Source organism: Hemicordylus capensis, chromosome 3, assembly GCF_027244095.1.
Source record: "Hemicordylus capensis ecotype Gifberg chromosome 3, rHemCap1.1.pri, whole genome shotgun sequence".
NCBI classification, from domain to species: domain Eukaryota; kingdom Metazoa; phylum Chordata; class Lepidosauria; order Squamata; family Cordylidae; genus Hemicordylus; species Hemicordylus capensis.
Window position 1 is genome coordinate 281,309,027 of NC_069659.1, and position 23,668 is coordinate 281,332,694.

Sequence of the window (23,668 nt, forward strand, 5' to 3'; positions counted from 1 at the left end):
CCATTAAAATATCTTCAGGTTCATCTAAAACAAATTTATTATCACAGTTGCAGATAGGTGACCTTAATAGCTCTAAGATCATAGAGGGAACCTGGGGTTTTACTGTGCAGTTAAGATTATTTCAAAATGTGACAAATGGCTTCCATATGGTCTCAAAACCAACTTCAGGTTACTTTCCTTTCCAGTCACTTATAATACATCAATTTATTCATTTCTATTACAAATCAAGTATTCCTAAGCTGAGCATTAATTGAAGTATTTTTTCCCTCTGCAGTGTTTAACTAACATAATTCATGGGATAATTATCACATTGAGCTTTCCTGTGATGTTCTGAAAGGAGCTTTACCCATGACGTAGGCTTGGAATGCATGTGACCCTGGTGACATGAGAACCATCATAGCACTGCTCTTTCCCACACCACTGGAGTAATATAAGAAACCTCAGGCACAGGAAGGAGCCCATGCTGTGACTTCTCCCCATATAATAATCAAGCCTCAGGTAATTGTGTTAATGCTGGCATGAAGTGGAGTTGAAGCATGGCTTCCTTCCCTATGATCCAAAAGCTTTTCAAATTATTCAGTACTGTGCAAAGGAATGGTGCTGCTGCAATTCCCATGCCAGTAGAGTAATGCAAGAATCCAGGCTTAATATTTTATACATTAGAATTCTCTGTCATTCACTCAACAGCAACCACAGGAAAGTTATGATCACTATTAAAGTCATGTCAAGTTTGGCTCTCAAAAACATACTTAAATAGCAAAGCAGAGTGCCCAAGCTGCACACACCCTTTAGGTGAGAATTTAGCAGTAATTTAAAGGGGTTCAGCACAGGTCTGAAGCCATTCACTCGGGTGTCACTAGGCAGTCTAAAATTGCATGGGGGCAATGGTTCAGACTGGCCCACAGGGCATATTCCCAGTGCGCCCCACCCACGAGGTGCCCCTACGCCCCACCGCACTCGGCAGCAGTGAATACTCCGACCCCCATTCTGCTCAAAACCTGGTGCCCTTCCCACATACATTCCACTGCCCTCACAGTGTCCCCAGTCTAGCCCCAGTCGGCATGCAGTAGCTGAATGAATGCTGAGTCTGTGCCACTGCAGGTGCATTCCCTGATTCCACCAACCCTTCTCCCCCCACCCCGTCTCTCTCTGGACAATGGGGTGACACTTTGGGAAGTGCAGATGCTTGTAGAGAATGGGCATGCAATGGATATGCCCAAGACATCTGATTCCTGGAAACAGACAGATATTGCACAGCAGCCTTGTTGGTTCTGCATCCCTGCCTTGGAACACCTCCAAGGTCCACAGCAGGTGTTGCTTCAGCAAAAGTCAAGAGCCCCCATTCTGCTGCCCCACAGCCAGGAGAAGGCCTGGGAATCTACCTCTCTCATGTCAAGAGAGACCTCTCTTGACCCTCTTCTGAAAATTCTCCTGCTTTTATCCTGGATTTTGCATCACTGCCACCTTTATTTATTTAAACATATTCTGTACCGCCCAAAACTTATGTCTCTGGGTGGTTTACAACAAAGCAAAACCAGAAAAGGTTATAGGTACACAAGAGGGTTCAAAGTCTGCTTGTGCAATATTTTGAGTGCCTGCCTAGTGAGTCTCTCTGAGACAGAAGAGGAGCTGAACTTCTGTCAGAATATAAACTTTTGGTATAAGCTTTATATCTTTTATAACCACACATCTGTGCCATGAATGGGGAATGCTCCAGAAGAAAGGAAGCAAGCAGGGACAGCTTTCCAGGTCGATACCATCTCCTTTAATTCAATCTACTAAACTAAACCATATGAACTACTTATCTGCTGAAAAAGAAAACTAAAAGCAAAATTTGTCAGACACTAAAAAATCTTCTGTTCTGCTGCTCTCCACAGCACTCATAAAGAAATCAAAGAATAAGGTATACTGTTGGCCCTGTTTTTACTTCTGCTGATGGCATAAAAAGCATTTAACTGAGGGTCTGACATGGTCCCTTTCTGGCCCCCTCATCCCATACCTGTCAACAAATTTCCTACGTAAACAACACTCAAGATTATACACGGAGGTAAACTAAATGTTATTTTTTGGAAATCCAGAGGTGTTTGAAATAAATAGGGGTCAAGAGACACAAGTGCTTTATTAAGAATTTTTTTTAGATATTTCCTGTGAAAATATGTCACTACTGTTGTGATAAGATAGTATAACTGATAGAGACATAACTAGAGGAATAGACATAAGGGGGGCTTTTTGTTATGAACAACAAATCCTCCCATGTGTTACATTTAATTACACACTCCCAATTTTATTATTTTGGAATAACCCAAGAGTAGACAGGAGTTTGAAGATTAATAACTCTATTCATTGTCTCTTTCCATTGTTCAAAAGCAACACAGTCTTCTGAACAAATGCTGCTTCTCCAATCAAACTGCTGCAGTCTCAAATTGAAAGTATTATAAAGAAGAAGAAAAACACAAGCTAGCAAGAATCTCACTCTTACCCAAACACCCTAGGCTTTGGAAACCAAACTGACCTGAATGCAGTGAAAGGCCCATAAAAATTCACCTCCTTTTGGAAGTGGAAAATTTTCCTGTAGCATTTATAGTTGTGGTGTATAGGGACCCATTTATTTCCAGGTTATCACCTTCCACCCACAGCAACATAAAAGAAAAGCTCAGAGAGTGATAGGAATCAACAAAATACCTCATTTCTCCTTGCAGTGGCAGAGCAGCTCCTGGGAGGGAGAGCAGGACAATTTGGATCAGTAGCTAAAGGTGGGAAAATGTCAACCATCTGTGGATACAGGGTCCTTTATCCAGATTATGATGATGATGATGATGATTTTTCTTGTTTACATAGTCAGGCAGTTGTTATTGACTGGTATGTTTTATCCAGACATTGAGTCCTTCCCAAGAACCTGGGATGGCTGGATTTTATTATCAATATCGTTGTTGTTGTTGTTATTATAGATATCGTCGTAGAATATAGGCTGTTCCCAGTAAAGTTGCTTTTTGGCTCATGGTGATTTCTGTGGCCCCTATGGTGTTGAGGTGCTCTTCAACGTCTTTTGGAATTGCACATAGGGCACCAATTACTACTGGGATTATTTTGGTCTTCTTCTGCCACAGCCTTTCAATTTCAATTTGTAGATCTTTGTATTTTGTGATTTTTTTCTGCTTCTTTTTCTTCTATTCTGCTATCCCCTGGTATTGCTATGTCGATTATTTTAACTTGTTTTTCTTTCTTCTCGACTACAGTTATATCTGGTGTATTGTGTGGCAGGTGTTTGTCTGTTTGTAGTCGGAAGTCCCATAATATTTTTGCATCTTCATTTTCTACAACTTTTTCAATTTTATGGTGCCACCAATTTTTGGCCACAGGTAGCTTGTATTTTTTGCAGATGTTCCAGTGTATCATCCCTGCTACCTTGTCATGCCTTTGTTTGTAGTCAGTCTGTGCAATCTTTTGACAACAGCTGATTAGGTGGTCCACTGTTTCATCTGCTTCTTTACAAAGGCGGCACTTGCTGATTGTGGTTGATTTTTCGACTTTTGCTCTTATTGCATTTGTTCTTAGTGCCTGTTCTTGTGCAGCCAATATTAAACCCTCTGTTTCTTTCTTCAAGTTGCCATTAAGCCACTGCAAGGTCTTGGTGATGTTTGATTTTCCAGTTATATTGTGCAAACATTGACCATGCAGTGGCTTATTTTTCTATTTTTGTGCTTGGTTCTTGACTTCTTGTTTCTTGTAGGCCTGCTTTGTTTCATTGGTGTTGAATAGTTTCTCGTTATTGACCATTTTAAATGCATCTTCTTCACTGTCCTTGATATATTCTTCAAGGCCTCTTTTCTGCTCCTCTACTGTTTGATGGACTTGCAGCATTCCTCTTCCACCTGAGCTGCGAGGGAGGTATAGCCTATCTACTGTACATCACTGTGGGGGTGCAGAGCATGATTGATGGTCATTATTTTCCTGGTCTTATGATCTAGCATCTCTAGCTCTGCCTGGGTACAGTCTATTATTCCTGCAGTATATCTGATAACAGACAGGTATAGCCCGGGTGTTTATGGTTTGTATGGTGTTCCCGCCATTGAGTTTGGACTTTAGGATTTTTCTAACTCTCCTGATGTATTCACTTCCCATTTTTCTTTTAACTTCAGTGTGTGCAATGTCATCAGCCTGGAGAATGCCCAAGTATTTGTAATGTTCTTTCTCTTCCAGGTTCTTGATCTTGCTTCCATTGGGCAGTTCTATTCCTTCTGTTTTTGTTATTTTTCCTCTGTTCATTATTAATGCAGCACACTTGTCTAGTCCAAACTCCATTGCTATATCGCTACTGAATATACAGACAGTGTTTAGCAGTGATTCGATTTCTGATTGGGACTTTCCATACAGCTTCAGATCGTCCATGTAAAGCAGATGGTTTATTTTACTTGATGTTTTAGATGTTTGGTACCAAGGCCTGTTTTGTTTAGTATTTGTGAAAGTGGAGTCATGGTGATTACAAACAACAGAGGGGATAGTGAGTCCCCTTGGAAAATGCCTCTTCTAATGCTAACCTGTCCAAGTGTCTTGCCATTGATTGTTAACTGTGTACTCCACATGCTAATTGCTTTTTAAAAATATAAAAATCTGAGTTTTTTTGCTGATACCAGTTGTTTCTAAACATTTTAGTATCCATGTATGAGGCAATGAGTCGAAGGCCTTCTTGTAGTCAATCCATGCAACACTTAGATTTGTTTTTCTTCTCTTGCAATTTTCTAAAATCATTTGTCGATCAGCAGCTGGTCTTTTGTGCCTCTAGTGTTTGGGCAGTTTCCTTCCTGTTCAGCTGGAAGCTGATTATTAGTTAATAAGTGTTGCATTACTTCATCTGCTATTATTCCAGTAAATAACTTGAACATGGTTGGCAGGCAGGTTATCGGCCTATAATTACTTGGAACTGCACCTTTTGCTGGGTCTTTCATTATGAGATTATGTACTATTATTATTATTATTTATTATTAAATGACAGAATCTTCAGGGCTAAGCTGGTATGCACAGCATATACCACCATGGCACTAAACATATATATAATATATGTTTATATTATATAATATTTATAATATATTATTTATATATTATATATCATTATTATTGTTTATATAATATAATATAATATTATTATATTATATATTATACCTCATTCCAGTTAACAATCAAGCATATATAAGCCAGCAGAGGGGGAAGGGAAGGAAAAGGAGAGAGGATGAATAAAATACATTCACCTTCCACCTGCACTGGTCTCCGTAAGAAGGGAGCAGACCTGATTTCATACACTGGCTTCTTAAAAGAGAAATATGGAGGACTGGTTCTCAGAAGTGAGCTAAAGTGCAGACAGGGCAAGCCAGATAATTGTTAGATTGACTTTATCTTACACCAGCTGATGCTAAATTAGCAGAGGCAAGCTGAAAGATGCCAAACTCCTATGAATGATAAAAGGAACCAGGCAAGTTATATCTCAGTGAAACACAGTACTCAGTTTCATAGTACAGGAACAACCTGCCTCAACCTGGTTTCTCAGGCTGAGGCAGTGACCAGGTGCACTTTTTATCAGCTTTGTTCAATACGTCAGCTACGTCCATTTCTGGAGATAAATGACCCTAAAATAGTAGTACATATGCTGGTAACCTCCTGGTTTGACTACTGTAATGCATTCTACGTGGAGCTGCCTTTGGATGTAGTCCAGAAACTACAATTGGTATAGAATGCGGCAGCCAGACTGGTCTCTGGGACAACTCGAAGGGACCACATAACACCAATTTTAAAAGAAATGCACTGGCTGTCAATATGTTTCTGGGTGAAAGACAAAGTGTTGGTTATTACCTATAAAGCCTTCAACGGCTTGGCCCAGGGTATTTAAGAAAGCACTTTCTTTGTCATGAACCCTATTACGATCTTCTGGAGAGGATCGGTTGCCACCGGCAACAAGGCCACTGATTTCTTATACTCATTAAATGGCAAAACACTAAGTAGAAAACGATTGGAAAGATACAAATTTAGCTTGCAAAATGGAATTCAAAATGTTCCTGTGCTTGGTGGTGGTGGTTTTTCCCCCTTTCCCCATAACCCAAATTTTGTTATGTTTTAACTAGAGAGTAGATACCAAATAATACTGCCCTACTCAAACAGAGTTGGCACTTTCCAGACTAGACCCTGCAATGGGGTCAGGATGCATATCGGAAGTGTGCTTCCACACTTCCTGCATCCTGACACCGCAGTGCCTACGTGGACAGCAGGGTGCTGTTCACATTTCCAATGCCTTGTTTGAATTTAATCGCTGTGAAATGGAGCTACAACATCGTAAATCCAGCATGGAAAAGTTGCTGTTTTGTCAGGTTGCTAGTTGCTGCGAGACTGCTCCCCCTGCTGTTTCCGTTCTGAATGAGTCTTGCCCGAACGGAGGCATTTTGCTGCTAATGAGCAGCTAGTCTAGAAAGCGCCCTTAAGTGGCGCAGCGGGGACATGCTTGACTAACAAGCAGAAAGTTGCTGGTTCGAATCCCTGCTGGTACTATATTTGGCAGCCGCAAAATAGGAAGATGCTGAAAGGCATCATCTCATACTGCGTGGGAGGAGGTAATGGTAAACCCCTCCTTGTATTCTACCAAAGAAAACCACAGGGCTCTGTGGGCGCCAGGAGTCGAAATCGACTTGACAGCACACTTCACCTTTACTCAAATAGAGGAAAAATTCCTCCAAATCTGCTGTAAATATATGCAACCTTCTTTTCAGGTTTTAGTGGTATTCCCAACACTATAAATGTACAGGTTAAGCTTGTTAATCGTGGCACTGCTGTTCATGATTCCACGTAATTCCACAGATAATTGCCACCAGACTTAAATATTTGTAGAAACAAAATGGTTAAAAACCATGTATCCTCAGTTTGGGGATGGCCAGAAATGAACTTGGAGGTCATTTCCTGTCACTATTTTGTGAAAAGGAGGCATTTTGTGACTCATTTGGTTTTAAAAAACCTCCCCCCACCCTACAAACAAACACACCCACAAAAAGGATGATTTTGGACTTCTGGTGGGCACTGCTGTACATGTGGAGACCCGTGGAGTACAGTACAACACTTTATTTTGCTTCCCCCCCACCCTTTTAAAGTACATTTTTCAAGCTTCTAGGATCCTAAACCCTGCCCCCATTTCCATTGCCACAATGCCCCATTATCCCCAATTACATTATCCACAATTGTAGCAGGGTCCACCTGTATATCATATAGCCTGAATGATAAAAATGTGTCAAAAGAGGAAATACTTCTCTAGTGTTCTCTGCAGAGAGTGATGCTGAAACTCATTATAGAAAACACAAGGTCAAGATCACACAAATCCACTGAAATCTTCCAAAACCCATAAAAAGCAAAAATTAAAATCCAACAGGTAAAATTATTTATTCCTCTGATAATATGCACATGATACAAACAAGAAAGAAATGACCAAATACATGATGATACCTTGAAAGATGGCTTGTGTGATTGTTTTTTGTTTGCTTACTTGTTTGTGTTTAAGTGGATATAAGGAGAGGACTTTCCCCTATATTTTCTTCCCTATATTTTCTTATCCAGAGATTGTGGATTGCAGTAGCAGAAAATTCTCTATATGTGAATTAGTGCTGCCATCTAAAGTTAGTTAAGAGTTATGCAGTATTGCACAATAAGAATATCTCAACATTCCAGGAATTTTGACACCGTCAATCAGGGTGTGCCCCAATCACATTTCCCCCTTCATGCTATTAGCCTCACAGAGCTAATCATTCAGTTTCTACTCCACACTTATATTTGGATGTAGTGATGTAGGCAGTGGGGGTGGGGAGAGAATAAACTTGCTACAGTGATTTAGTCCTGTTGAAGAGGAACAACCATATTGCTTTCCCCTACTTTTTAAAAAAGCAGTATTGTTCTGTGTCACAATTCAGAAGAGAAATATACAGCTGATGCAGGAACACTGGGAGCTAAGAATAAGCAAATGGTGCTAAGACTCTTAGTTGAATGGGTCCGCCTTGTTGTAGTAAAGCAAAGTAGTAATCCAGGGGGAGGTGGGGGAGAGACTATGTCAGAAGGCAAAGGAAGCCTTTCTGAATAAACAAGTCTCACTGTAGATGGTGCTTGTTAGAAACAGACATTAGCTAGAGAGAAGACAGTTACAGACAAATGGAACTCTGCTCGAATCATTCATATCACACGCATTATTTATCAAGGCAGACATTCACACAACCACATCCCAAACAACTAGGGATGTGCAACTAGGAATATACGGAACGATCCAAGCTTGGAACATGTCATTTCAAGTGTTCTGAGCACAGAACAGAACGACCCCATTCTGAATCGCAATGTTCCAAGCATTCCAGTCGGCCATTTTGGACTCCAAAATGGCACTCTTCTGGCCTCTGCACATACGCGGCAGCCATTTGTGTGGTCAGCACCACCATGCAAATGGCTGACAAACACACACAGAGGCCAGAAGAGAACCATTTTGGAATCCAAAATGGTGATCAGAATATTTTGAGTATTCCGAGCTCGTTCTGTCGTAACAACCAGCTCGACTGGTTGTTCCGACGGAATATTCTGGGCATTTGTGTTCTAATCCAAGCTCGGAACAGAACACAAATGTTTCATGCACATCCTTACAAACAACCATCATGTCACCACTGACTGCCCTAATAGGAGGGGGAAAGGACCATTGGTTACTCACCATGAAGTCGTATTCTTGCTGCTGAATTTGAGGACATCTCATGTGGGTTATCCTTCCCACATGCTCCAGAGTGCAAGACTTAAGTTAAATAAGCCTAAAAGCTTTATAGGCCCGGGAAGGGTAACCCCTCCCCAGTTCTGATCAACCAAGTCCAAGATACAGAGAAAAGGGAAAGTAGGAAGAGGCAAAAAACCCACAAACTCATAGAGCCAGATGCCCAGCCAGGTGGGCCGAGATGTCCTCAAATCCAGCAGCAAGAAGAAGCCTTCACAGTGAGTAACTAATGCTCCTTTCTTTGCTGGTGGATGAGGACATCTCACATGGGACATGCCACAGCTAGTTGCCCTGGATGGGGGGTCAGCAGCCTCTACTGGGATGGAAAAAATTGCTGTGGGACTCATGAGAGCCAGCATGGTGTAGTGGTTAGAGTGCTGGACTAGGACCGGGGAGACCCAAGTTCAAATCCACATTCAGCCATGATACTAGCTGGGTGACTCTGGGCCAGTCACTTCTCTCTCAGCCTAACCTACTTCACAGGGTTGTTGTGAAAGAGAAAAATAAGTATGTAGTACACCGCTCTGGGCTCCTTGGAGGAAGAGCGGGATATAAATGTAATAATAATAATAATCATAATCATAATCTGCTGAAGGCGCTTTGGGATGAGCAATGCAGATCAAATTTGTAGTGTCAAGTGAAGGTGGAAGGAGATGACCATGCGGCTGCTCAACAAATTTCGGCCAGCGGAGCATTAATAGAAAAAGCTGTGGATCAGAGGCGTATCTAGGGAAAATAGCGCCTAGGGCAAACACTGAAATTGCGCCCCCTGTCCAAACATCTGACACCCATCTTTCAGATAACTTCACCATAATATCAGCTGAAAAATACAAGTCAAGCTCCTTAATCTTTTAATATTTCAAAGAATATTTAGCAGTGGACGTAGCCAGACAAAAAAATGCTGGAAAACTACCAATTTCAGTATGCTGGAGCTAATTAAATACCCTAATACTATGTGGAGGTGTACTTGGAAAACTAAACAGAAGTGCCTGTCTAATTCTCTACTATGTATTGTAGCATCACCATTACATAAGTTTTAAAAATAAATGGAAAGTTTGGCTTTTCCCAGATACTCTGAAAATAATTAAAAGATATGCAGAGTAAACTGTGTCACTGCTTGGAATATATTCTAGTATTTCAGAAAGACAGTTCAAATGAGGGAAAGAGAGCAAGAAACTCCCAGTGGGCCATAATACGACGGATTTCACACTGATTCAAAGACAAACTCACCATTAATAACCATATTATTAAGACATCACATTTAACTCACTTATCATAAGAAGCAAAGTAAGAGCAAATGAATACAATCCTAGCTCATAAGCTTCAGCTCATTATTCACAAGCCCTGATTATCTGTACATAGTGCCAATCTGAATGTGTACAGTGTCTTATATTATTTTTTTAAAAAAAAAAATTACCTGTAGCCCCTTCAGTGGGCTTCCTAAAGGCCATGGGGGGTCTGCCCTCCCCCCCACTGGCCTCTAGGGCCTCATAGGGACCATTTGAGCATGTGCGGCAGCCATTTTTTAAAATAATCTTTTTTTTTAAAAAAGGCTGCTGAAAACAAAATGGCCACCATGCATGCTCAAATGACCTCTGCAAGGCCTGGCATGGCCTAGGGCCTCACAGAGGCCATCTGAGCATGAGCGGTAGCCATTTTGTTTTTAGCAGCCTTTAAAAAAAAAAAATTTACAAAATGGCGCCCCCTTCAAGTGGCGCCCGGGGCACGTGCCCTGCCTGCCCTACCCTAGATACACCCCTGCTGTGGATGTAGCTGTCGATCTGGTAGAATGTGCTGTGATCTTGTGAGGCAATCATAGATTTTGCACTTCGTAGGTGTGTGCTATGCATGCTTTGATCCATCTAGCTATTGTAGAAGGTGACACCTTCTGTCCAATAGGAGAAAAGAGACAAACAGACCATCTGTGATCTGAAGGCTGTTGTGCAAGAGACATAGACTTTGAGGCAATGGCGCACGTCGAGTTTATGCCATTGTTTTTCCAATGCATGTTTTGGCTTGGGGCAAAAGAAGGGAAGTATGACATTTTGCGAACTGTGAAATACTGAGGACACTTTTGGGAGAAAATAAGGGTTGGGTATCAAACAGACAAAGTCTTGTGAGAAGATGCAGAAATTGACATTTGCAGATAGTGCACATATCTCAGAAATGCATCTGGCAGATGTGTCTGCTATGAGGAAGACCAGCTTGTAAAACAGGAGACGGAGAGGAATAGAATGGATAGGTTTGAAAGGAGGAACATGGAAGACCCGTAACACTTTGTGTAAGTGCCATAATGGGAACCTATGGACCATCGGAGGGGATGCGAGCATAACACCTCGCAGGAAGCAGTTAAGGAGCAGATGGGAATGCCAACTTCACTTAAAAGGTGATAGCAAGGGTGCCATGGCTGCTGCTTTTGTGTTGGCCCAATGGCCTTTGTCCAAACCTGCTTGTAAAAAGTGTAGCAGTTCAGAAAGACCACATTCTGCTGTGGAGAGAGAGTGGCATTGACACCAGCATAGGCATGTTGACTGGTAGATGTGGTTTGTAGGTGGCCTCCTGGATGCCAAGATGGTTTCCAGGACTTTTGGAGTATAACCAAATTTCTCTAAGATGTTCCACTCAGTCGCCATGTAGCAAGCTTGAACCACTCTGGGTTGTGGTGGAAGATGGGGCCTTAGCGGAGGAGTTCCGGTAACACCGAGAGAAACCAGGGACTTGTTATGGCTAGATGGAGAATGTCTGTGAACCACAACCAGTGAGGCCAGTGTGGTGCCACGAGAATCACCTGTGCCTTGAGGAGCCAAATCGTTCGAAGTAGCTGGCTGAGGACCAGAAATGGAGAGAAGGCATACAGAAGCCCTGGGGGCCATGGAACCGATAGAGCATCAACAGCTTCTGCATCATCACAGGGAAAGAAGTGAGGGAGTTTCACACCGGCTGCAGAGGCAAATAGGTCCATTTGAGGACAGCCCAGGACTCAGCTGATGAGCTGGAATGCATCATCGTGGAGACTCCACTCCACAGAATTACCATCTTTCCTGCTGGCCAGTCAGATTTGCCCTTGTGGCTCAGGTGAAGTTGAATCTGTCCACCATGTGCTGCTGTTCTGTTCTTTTTGTAATGATAGTTGGTGCAGTTTTATTTCTCCCGCCGCCCGTTCTCTAAAGTTTTCAGAAACTTTAGAGCGGCGGGAGAACTCCCTGCCGTCCGCTTCGCCGGCTGGGCTGCAAATGGCTTCTAGGAAGCCTTTTGCGCACGCACGCAAAAGGCTTCCTAAAAGCCATTTGCAGCCCAGCCGGCGAAGCGAACGGGGATGGCAGGGGAGTTCTCCTGCCGACCCCTTGAAATGGAAAGGGAAGGGGCGGCAGGGGTCTTGGGGCTGCGCAGGGGGCGGCCGCCAGCCGAGCGGGGGCACTGAAGAGGGCGTCAGGGACTGGGAGATACCCTGCCACCCGACTGAGATTTCAAAAGGAGGGAGCCAGCCGAGCCGCGCTGAGAGGGGGAATGAAGCGGGCGGCAGGGAGGTATGCCGCCCGCTTACTCAAAGAAATACGGTGCCGTTCTTTGGAGGGGTAAGTAAAGCCCCCCCGTACTTACTTGGAACCCCCCACCCGAACCAAAACCACCCCATGTCCAGACCGGTCTGGAGGCCTTTAGAATGGCCTCCGAACCAGTCCGTGCACATGACTACAGCTCACCACATGGATTGGTAAGTGAAAGTAAACTTCTGTCAAGTCCACAGATGCTAGGAAGTCCGAGTGTTGTAGGGCCTCTGCTATGGAGTGGAGGGTCTCCATGGTGAACTTTTTGAATTGGACAGATTTGTTTAGAAATTTTAAGTCCAAGACCGCTCTTAGGGAGCTGTCTTTTTTGTGCATGGTAAACAATATAGAGTAAATGCCGTTGCCCCTTTGGTGAATTGATAGTGATTCTATGGAGGCAATTGAGACCATGTGTTGGATTGCCTGGAGGAGGTTGGCATGCTTGGTACATGAATGGGATCTGGGTGTTGGTTGGAATTGGTCACTGGGGCGGGCATTCAGTTCTATTTTGTAACCGTACAAGATAGTGTTGAGTACCCATTTGTCCAAAATATTGGACTCCCAGGCACAGAAGAAGTGGGATAGGCAGCCTCCCATGTCTGAGCCTGGAGAGTCAGGGCAACTGTCTAGGCTTGGATTGAGGCACAAAGGGCTATTGTGGCTGTGTGGTAGGCTTATTAAAATTGCACTGTTCCAAAAGAAATGTTGCTGTCTGTTGACTCTGTCCTGCTGTCAAAATGTGGGTCGAAAAGACTGGAACTGTTTTCATGGTGGTCGCCTGTCCTCCCTGGCGGAAGGGAGTGCCTTCTTTTTATCTTTGATCTACACAAGCACATCCTGAAGGACCTCATCTCTAAAACTTTTGGATGCCATATATGGCACCGCAGTCAGGTTATTATATGAGGCTGTATCTACCTGCCAGTGTTTAAGCCATAATGAATATTGTGCTGCTACCACCATGGAAGTGGTGGAGTGGCAAGTAAAGCAGATTGAATCTAGAGTAGCATCTGCTATAAACACCTGGGCTTTTTAAAACTTGAGAAGCGTCTTCCTTTGACGTGTAAGGTCAGATGGAAGAGCTTGTAGTAACTTGTCCACCCAGAGCAGAGCTACTCTTGCCATTATAGAAGCTGTGACAGAGGCGCCAATAGACAATGAAGAGGCCTCAGGACCCATCTTTAAGTTAGACTCAATCTTCTTCTCATTTGGATCCCTAAGGGAGCTGTCCTAGTCCCGAGGCAGAATTGCTACAGATAGCAGGGCTGCCACTGGTGCGTCTATGGAGGGAACCTGGAACATGTCCAGGGTAGTCTAAAAGAGGCTGCAAAATGTATTAACCAGAGGGGTACGTTATCTCTGAGCTGTTGGTGCTTGCCACTCCTATTTGACTGTATCTTCAAAAGAGTCTGGAAAAGGGAATAATAATTCTTGTGGTTTAGGCATTGAGAACACCCGGATGGGGTAGGCTGCTCCTGAGGAGATGTCTGGTAAAGACCCAGAGTGTGCATGGCCTGAAAGATGAGTAAAGTAATCAGGAATGAATAGCCTGCGTGAGTTGGAAAATGTCTCAACAGTTTGGTCATCTGACCATTCACCCTCTTCCTTTGAATCCACCTCTAAATCAGGATGTTCTGTGGTTTCTACTGAGCTGTCCACATTATCACTAGGGCCCAGGTTTGAGGTGCCTAGATCCAGCCCCATAGGGCAAGAGTCAGGCAAGTCATAAACAGATATGGCAGAAGAATGAGATGGAGAGTCCAAATTCCCCTCATCTTTGCACTGGGTTGTTTTTTTTTTTTAATTGGATCTTTTGGATTTTTGTGAGGTGTTACACCTATATGTTTTCCTGGATCTTTTAGGGGTACTTTCTCTTGAAGAGAAGGTAGAGGAGAAAGAGGACGTGGATGAATGTCTATTTTTAGACCTCTTTTGGAAAACTTGGTGCACTGGCATTGCTGTAGCAACTTATTCAAGATTCCCTGAAACCAAGACTGCCACGCTGCTGGGATCTTTGTAGGGACAGCAGGCGTGGGGACCACAGGGGTAAACTGGTCAGGAAGAGTTGGGGTGGGGGGAGGTCATGAAAGCCCTGGTCTCACCAGATGATGATCAAGTGGGCTGGCCAGTTTATGAGGCATCCCGTCTGGTAGTGCTGATTGGAGAGGTGGAAGCTGCAATGGCCTGGAAGACCCTTCCATTCCACCCTCCTCAGGGCGTCCCCTGCCGGTATCACCTGCCTTTTTTCCTGGTGGTACTGGGTGATTGGTCAGGGAAGGAAGAGGCCCACGTGGAGTGCTTCCTTCTGAAGGGCTGTCTAGCTGTGCTGGTCCTTCAGTCAGATCTTCCCCGTTGGGGAATCAGTAGAGGAGCACTGGGCCCAGCTGGAGACAGAGGCTCCTCTCTTTGTGGCAGCTTGGGAGGCCTCATGGGCATGGGCGTTGATCCAACAGGGCCTCCGACGGACCATATGGCTGTGTTGGAGGCGCAGGGGGGGCCTCCAGTAAGGCTGGGGTGTCCGTGATCGGAGGCCACCTGTGCTTTTGGGATGAAGGCCAATGCCCATCCGAAGGGCCTTCCAAGGAATTGGGCCCATTCCCGCCCTCCCATGGCACCAGCAAGGACCAGATGGTTGGTGGCAGCCACGTGGCCATGGAGTGCACTAGCGCAGCCCTCCTAACAAGCGGGAAAAGTGGGTTCTGCTTCTTCCCCTTTGGGACCAAAATGTTATTGATCTGTGGTTGTTTCAGTCAAGAGAAATCTCTGAGCTCCATGAGGAATAGAAAAGAGGGGGAAAGGGGAGAAAAGGATGGTAAGGAGTTGGTTGGTTGGTTTTACTAGTTGGAGGGAGAAGAAAAATAAGTGCAGACAAGAAGCAGAGGGCAAAAAAGAGCAGACAAGAAGCGGAGGGCAATTCAAATTCTATTTAATTGCTAAACAGAAGGAATAGTCAAGTATAAGAGAGAAAAAGGCTTGGCAGGAGGCTAGAGACTATCTTTTTGAGACTAGTCCTAGCACCAGCAGATGTTGACAAGTTGTGCAATGACTATTCCATAATATAATTGCTCAAGACTGTTCCACAAGATTACTGTATTGCAAAACAACTATTGCAGAATACTTGTTATACAGCCCTGAAGTGCAACCTTGTATGTGTCCCAGAGAAGGTCTTCCACTCTCAGTTATGCAATATCAGAGAGCACCACAACTTTGTGCAGCTCCACAACCTCCTTGTCTAGCTCAACTCTGTTGCACAAGCACACTGTTAGGATGTCAGACATTGTTATTTAAGGGCTTAGGACATGCACTATCCCTGCAACAGAAGAATGGTCTTAAAAGAAGTTGTCTGGGTCCCATAGCAAATAAATAACATCTGCACATTTACAGCTCCAATAACCTGGAGGAGGAGACCCAAGAGAAATGTTCAGAATGTGAACAGGACATGTCCAACATGTTCATCTAGACACACCAATGGTACCTGGAGGAGCAGCTCTTTTTCAACCACTTCTTCAGTCTTGCTGATAAGCCGTTTCTGCAATGCATGTATCTTCTGTATCAATTCATAGGTACTTGGGTCACTGGCCTGCATTAGAAAAACATAATTTTAATATCACAATCTGTATGCCTTGTATAATGTGCCTGATTTATTTGTAACTAACAAGCAACATATCTTTCACACCAGCATGGCCAGCTTTCTTATAGTATAAAGCTTAATTTCAGAGCTAGTATTTATCCCCCCAGCAAAATCAGCAAACTTGTTCATTTTGCTAGGGAAATAAATACTCAGTATTTATTCTCTGTATATGAATTTCTATTCAGGCAGTCCTGAGACCACCTGTGAGGAAATCTTCCACTGCTCAGGCTACCAACCTGAATAGTATTTGCTTCAAATTACTTCCATACAGGGCAATCATAGAGATCTGCATATGCAGTTTATTTAGGGCTTGAAGCAACATCCACATTTCATTGCTAAGCGGATAATTCACAGACACCAGAGCATCTTGTGGTGGAGCATCATAGTCACAAGATAGTCATCAATATTCCATACTTTTGCCTTCTGACCATTATTTATTTTCTCAAATTTGCAGACCTCCCCAAACTTCCATTTCTGGACAGTTTACAGCAACAATTATGTACTCTTGTCTTCTGACCACTATGTACTAAAACAGTCACTCTACATTGTAGGAGTCATTTTATGTTTTGCATTCTAGTGCTTACGGAATATACAGGAAGCAAACTGCCATGTTACAACAATGTCACTCTATAGTGATTACCTTCAGCAATTACTATCAGAGGTGGCACTCACGTGGAAAATTGTGTTGACATGCACACAGTCCCAGGACTGTTTATCAACACTAATCAACATTAGAGTTGTTTACCCTGAGGCACCTACCATTTAGCTACAGGGCAGTATGTTCAAACTGTGAAAGTTTAGCCATTGCAACTTGCTGCAAGACAAATCTCCTGCGACAGCAAGGTCCCAGAAGAAAAGAGAATCATGTAACCAAGCAGGAAGCTAGAGGGTTTTCTAGCCACAGGAAGAGGGCAGTTAGACTGAGGGTGTATGTGTGTGTGTAACACTACATTTTTCTGAGTCACAGCAGGGAAATGCTTGACTAACAAGCAGAAGGTTGCCAGTTCAAATCCCCACTGGTATGGTTCCCAGACTATGGGAAACACCTATATGGGGCAGCAGCGATATAGGAAGATACTGAAAGGCATCGTCTCATACTGTGTGGGAGGAAGCAATGGTAAACCCTATAATGTGACATTATACCTCTAATTTTCTCCATCTATGAACATTCATAGGGTTTTCAAGCTCTTCCTCCAAGGCTCTACAACGTGTCCGTTCTTTCAGTAACTCCTTCTGCATATGATAAACTTCCTGCCTTCAAAGAGAGAGACACAAACACCATGACATTTGCAAACAATTCACTAAACATGCCTTAGCTCTTCTCTAAGAAAGGTTTATATGAATATCTAGTCATTCTTTCAATCAAGTTCTTCTTCCCCATATTTCTACCAAAAGTTTCAGCTTCTCAAGCAAAATGTTTCCACCATAGAAGAGTTTTATGACCTAATGCTATTTCTGAACATCCCATTTATCTCTCCCCATATGACATTGGTAAACTTCCTCCATTTATTCAGAGGTTTGCTGTGCAGTATACCAGCAAAATGGGCAAAGTGGCACCTTGATCATATTTTCAGGAATGCACAGTGGGCTTCAGAAGGCAGGGGAGGTTGGTGAAAATCATCCCATCAACCTCCGCTTGCACAACAGCAGAGTATTAGTGTGGATATCAGCACTGTTGCACCAGTGCAGTGCTAATCCAGATGTCAGTCACTGAGCTATACTTTTGAGTAAACATGTTTAGGATTGCACGCCTAGTAACTACCTAAACGTTTTTGCAATTGTTTTGCATTTGACAGAATCAGCTATTTTTCCACTTATGGCAGTGAAATGCTCTGTGAAATTTTGCATATTCTAACTATGAACTAAGTCCAATAAAAAGTAGCATCTTAGCTTGTTCTTTGGGACTAACAGAGCAACTTGCTATAGAAAGCCCTATTAAGGTCTGCAAAATTTTGGCCAAAAACATAAATCTTACTTAACACAAGAGAGAACTAAATCCTCCTTTGCCAACCAGTAACTCACTGAAGGCACAGCCCTTTTCTTTAGTTTATTTTCTTACTAGTCCACAGCAACTATATAACAACGTTTTCCCCAAAGGACAAAATATGTAAGGTCTTTTTTTCTTTTTTAAGGATTAGCCCAAAGGAAAAGAAGATAAATCTAGAACGGCCCATAAAAATTTTGCTCTGAGGTAAACACAATCTCCAATGAAAATTTAAGCAAATCTTTCTCCTAGATCAAGCAACATGATAAATCTGGAAGGACGGAAAGCTGAGAACATATTAGGGCTTGTTATAAATATGTCAAATGTTCTGTTTCCACTATGAATTGCCTAATAAAAACCAGTTCCGCTAATGTGGGCCCTGGGCACCTCTAAGTAGCTCACTGAACTGTGAACACCTTTTCCACTGCTATCTATCAAGCTTATGTTGCCAGTAACTCAAAGAACAAAGTTCGAAAGTGGGATAGTTTTATACCAGCAACTTTCCTCTAAAACAACACTTCTTTTTCTTGACTATTGATTGGCTTTTAAAATTTAAATCTCGTATGTGTATGAGGTCAGCTGAAACAAATCTTTCTTTGAAATAACTTACACGTCAACACAAATCTTTGTCATGCATGAAAACAAACGTTCCCCAGTGTCTCAAAAGCAGTGTCATGGCCACAGCCACAAGCAAAATTGATTCACTCTGTCTTTCTACCTGAGTTCTTCCACGTTAGCCACACTCTTGCCAAGTATTGCCTTCTCCCGACGAAGTTTCTTGATCTCCAGCTTGAGCAGCCGGATGTCTTCCACTCTTTGCCGGTACTGCATTTCCCCCTTGTTCAGAATTGATTGCTGGATTTTGATCTTCTCATACAGAAGAGCCAATTCATCGTTGCGGCGAACCAGCTGGCTCCCCAGGATGTCTCTTTCACTAATAACCTAGAAATGAGGCACGCCAAGGCAAGATTCTACAGATGGGCTGAAAGTATGAAAACTGTCAGTCATAAAGCATTAGAGGCTGTATCTTCATCAGCAAAAAGCGGGGCATCAAAATGTTATGTGTCATCAGTAAATAAAAATTTATTGGCAAGGGCCTACATCTGCCCTGGCAGAGGACCAGATTCTCAGCACAGGTAAGTTGGCATCATTCTATTTTAAAACACCATATATTATCATCAACAGGCTGATACCAATTCCCTCACTAAAGATCTGATTCTTGATATGAAGGAATGAGATATGAACAGACCATCATGTTAGAATAGTCCCAAAAAGAGGTGATTCTTCTGCCTACCTGGTCTAATTCTTTCTTCTGCCTCATCCTTTCTGCATCAGCCTCAGAAATAATTTTCAAGAGCTTTCTTTCCTCCTCCTCTTGTTTTTCAATAAAATGCTTAGTCTCCAGAGCTTGCTGTCTCATTTTAAGCAATTCGCTCTAACAGAAACAAAATAAACAGGAAAAAGAAACTGTGTTTAGTAACAACTTACCATTTCATAAACCTGGGAATTTAGGATTATTAAGATTTAGCCACAGTCCTGCACTCTTGTTTAGTTGCTCATGTTTTGTTCGATTCAGTTTGCTGGTTGCTAGGTGCAAATGAAAAATAACACAAATAAAACAAAACTCTTATGAAAAAAAGATGTAAACAATATGTCCCAACATATTCGTATGTATCTTCTACCCAGGGAAATGTCAATGTGGTTAAGTCGCAATTTTCAAGTGTTTCTTAAGCTTCAAAAGGGGAAAAGATTACACCGGCAGGTATGCTTCAGCTGCATATATGAATACCCCACAACAATCGTTACACCGCATCAAAGCAAACTGGAATTGTTGCAGGGAAAAAAGTTTGCTGACATTATCTTAATGTTTCAACCTTATGCACACTGACTTGGAAGTAAGACCTATTGAACTAAAGGGAACTTATTTCTGGCTATAAATCATAAAAAGGCCGATCAAGATTATGAAACCATCACTATTAGATCACTTAACAGCATAACCGATGCAAAGGACAGGGAGTATTTTCAGACAAAACCCGCAATTCAGGTAGCAATTCAGTCACCTTCACTCATGCTGCCACTTTGTTCGTTGAGAGAACACGGACATCTCAGAGGCACATATCTTGAATTAAAGGACAGAGACATAATTATGTAGGAACTGCAAATAATTAACAGCCCTTAAGATCAGAGTTCAGGTGATTATGCTGAATGGAAAGTAAGGGATAGAGGAGAAAAACTCTCACCACAGCTTGCACACACTAAGGCTCTTGACTGCTTTTGCCCTTTGTCAGGTTGTGGCTAGGTCTCTCATTTATGAATATCCTAACACATGCAGCGGGAAATGACTTGACTAGCAAGTCAGAGGTTGCCAGTTCGAATCCCCGCTGGTATGTTTCCCAGCCTATGGGAACATCTATATTGGGCAGCTGCTATATAGGAAGATGCTGAAAGGCATCATCTCATACTGCACAGGAGGAGGCAATGGTAAACCCCTCCTGTATTCTACCAAAGACAACCACAGGGCTCTGTGGTCACCAGGAGTCGACAGTGACTCGACAGCACACTTTACCTTTAACACACATCTTAGATGATGTTTTATTGCTTTGGAACTATCATAGGTGTGCTAATCTTTTTCAAATGCTCACTTATCCTATGCCAAAGTAGTAGCAAAACACCCTGCGGTGTTCTAATAGTGTCAACCATTTCATTGTGGATAGAAAGGAAGAGGCTGGTTTCCTGGAAGCAAAGTCTCTTTAAAGCAGCCCCCATTTGGGAAATAATATATTCTCAGGACAGAGTGTTCTTCAGAGGCAGAGACATGTGATCCTGCTCTGTCACAACAGAATCTGAGAATGGCTGGATATCAATAAATTTCAATAAATGAGGATATGTATTTTGTCTCTTGAGAGAAGTAATGTACGAAACAAGAAGATAAAAGTACCATGAAGCATATGTGGCTAAGACAATAATTTTAGAAGACAGGAAGAAGCGTGTTACAATACTAATAAAATACCTTGTTCCACTATAGATTTCTTTAATAAAACTTTTATTTTCCCCATATGCACAATATTTGTACGGTACCTTACTTATCCATTTTTGGACTCTGATCAAAGTCCATCAGCAGAAAAACAATGTATGCTGCCTGTCATAAAAACACAATTAACAGCATGTAAAAGGATATTCCTGAAAGTGTAAAATTGCCCATGTGCTCAGACCAAGTGCGTGTGTGTGTGTAAAAATCTGGTGTTCTCTTTATGTCACAGAAAATACAAGATGTAAATAAGATGTAGTTTTAGATGTTGGCAGAAGCCACCAATAAAAACAAATTCCTTGGTTCAAATGTACTAAGTACATGTAAATCAAACCAGTCACACAAAGTTTAAAAAAAAAATTCTAACCACTGACACAACAGCCCATAAACTCAAGCAAAGGGGTCTTAATATAACTTTGATTAAAAAAACATAGAAAGGAACATAGGCAGCTGCCTTATACAGAGTCAAACTGAGTACCAGTAGCAGGGGAGTAAAAGCAGGAGAGAGAGCATGACCTCAACTCCAGCCTGTGGCTTCTAGTGGCATCTGGTGGGCCACTGTGTGAAACAGGATGCTGAACTAGATGGGCCTTGGGCCTGATCCAGCAGGGCTATTCTTATGTTCTTATAAACCATTGGTCCATCTAACTCAGCACTGTCTACACTGACCGGCAGGAGCTCTCCAAGGTTTCAGGCATGAATGGTGTGATCTAAAGACCTGCATGCAGTCTCTTCTGTGACTGGAAACACACAATGCATTTATGGGATTTCCCATAGTATCTTTGGGGAAAATATAAACAAGGAAGCCACCAAACACATGCACAGAACACTTCTGAACCCCTGGATCCTGGAAAAAGTATTAAAGGCAAAACTGGAGGTTGCACAGGATGCAAACATATATGGTCTCATACACTCACTCTTTTACATCATTTTCCTTGTTCCTTTTTGTTTATTTCATTTACTTACTGCCCATTCAAAATGGCTCAGGGCAGTTCAAAATAAGAAAAAAACCATTTAAAATCTATCTATCTATCTATCTATCTATCTATCTTTCTTTCTTTCTCCTAGGTGTGGCAGGGAAAATGTGTCCAGGCAGCCCAGCTGATTGGCTGGACTGCGGAGCCGCCTGAACGGCTGACACACCCAGGAGGAGGAGAATTGGACCCGGCCTGGCAATGGGTGGTGGCTGTGGGCCCCGCCCGGCCACAGCGAAGCAGTGGCGGGCCCAGCCAAGGGCCGAGGTGGTGTGGCAGCAGGCAGTGGGCCCCGATACCGGGGCAGAAGGTAGGGATGGGGGGAGAGGTGGCCGGCCCCAAAGAGGCTGGCTGCAAAGACTAGCAAGTGGCAGCAGCAGGCACGGCAGACCACAGAGGCGGCACTTGGCGTGGCGGGCCCGCCGGCAGGACAGGCCATGGAGGCGGCTCTCGGCCAGGCGGCGCCGGGACCGGCCACCGAGGCCAGGAGGAGCCCGTGGGAGAGTGGGGTGGGAGGGAACCGGGCAGCGGGACTTTCCTGTTTGCTGCCCGGGAGGAGGTGAGGCAGCCCGGTAAATAGAACTTTTAAAATGCAAGGGGAGGGGAGAGGGCAAGAGGGAGGGGGCAAGAGGGAGGGGCAGGGGAGGGCAAGAGGGAGTGGGGCAGGGGGAGGGCAAGGGCAAGAGGGAGTGGGGCAGGGGGGAGGGGGAGGGCAAGAGGTGGTAGGGCAGGGGGAGAGCAGGAGAGGAGCAGGGGGAGGGGAGAGCAGGAGAGACTGGGGCAGGAGGGTGAAAGGGAGGGGAGGGTGAGAGAGAGGGGTGGGAGTGGGAGGAAGGGCAAGAGAGCGTGGGGCAGAAGGGAGGGGGGAGGGAGGGCAAGAGAGAGTGGGGTGGGAGGGAGGGGAAGAGAGGCAAGAGTGTGGGGCAGAAGGGAGGTAGGGAGAGTGGGGCAGGAGGGAGAAGGGAACAGCCAGCCCCAAAGAGCACACAGATGCTCTGTGCGGGTTGGCTAGTATTAACATAAAACACATTAAAATCATTTTTAAAATCATTTACTATCAAAAGTTAGGCTAAAAAGTTAGGTCTTTATGGCTCTCTTGAATTGCCTCTAGTGATTATAGACTTCTTATTCGCACTGGGAGCATATCCCATAACCTAGGGCACATCCTGCAACCTAGGGGAGTTTGAAACCTACTCTGGGAAGAGCAGAAGCAACTTGAGGAGGTGAGCAAGCTTTTCTAAACAGAACAACATCTAGCCTTTCCCCCCTTCAAACTAACTAACATAAGAAGGGGAGATTTTATGGGGCTGGTTTCTCTTTCAGGGATAAGTCCTAGTCTGTGAGTGGGTGGGTGTTATTTGCCAGGGCTAGCAAATTCCACTGTTTTTGTTTGTCCATGCCTGGAGGGGATGCAGTCAACTAGGGCTGTGGGAGGCCTCACATTCCTTTGACCCATATCCTGTGTCTCAGTTGGAAGCCTACTCTCTACATAAGAGGTGAAGGCCCAAGGGCATAGCGAACAGAGCATAGCAAACAGGGATATCAAACAGGACATTGGACTTTTGCAGGAGTTTAGCAAGAAGCGTGCGGGAGAGTCCGAAACAAGCCCCTGTGATCACAAGGAGCCCGATGGAGAAGAGAAGGTAAGTACAAATCCCTCCCTCATATTCTTGAGAAAGGCTGTTTGGACAGTTAAATAGCTGACCATTACAGCTGAGACCTATCCTTCTAATAAACTATCT

General features: G+C 43.6%; 1 protein-coding gene across 2 annotated transcripts in view; it reads right to left on the reverse strand.

Moving 5' to 3' along the window:
* Window positions 1–23,668, reverse strand: part of CFAP58 (cilia and flagella associated protein 58) — a 139,913-nt gene that overhangs the window by 51,513 nt on the left and 64,732 nt on the right. For both annotated transcript variants that reach the window (XM_053313153.1, XM_053313152.1), the window contains exons 12-15: window positions 19,219–19,359; window positions 18,643–18,866; window positions 17,084–17,195; window positions 15,785–15,889 (exon numbers count right to left, since the gene is read on the reverse strand). In XM_053313153.1, coding sequence (XP_053169128.1) covers window positions 15,785–15,889; window positions 17,084–17,195; window positions 18,643–18,866; window positions 19,219–19,359 — 582 coding nt within the window. The remainder of the gene's footprint in view (window positions 1–15,784; window positions 15,890–17,083; window positions 17,196–18,642; window positions 18,867–19,218; window positions 19,360–23,668) is intronic.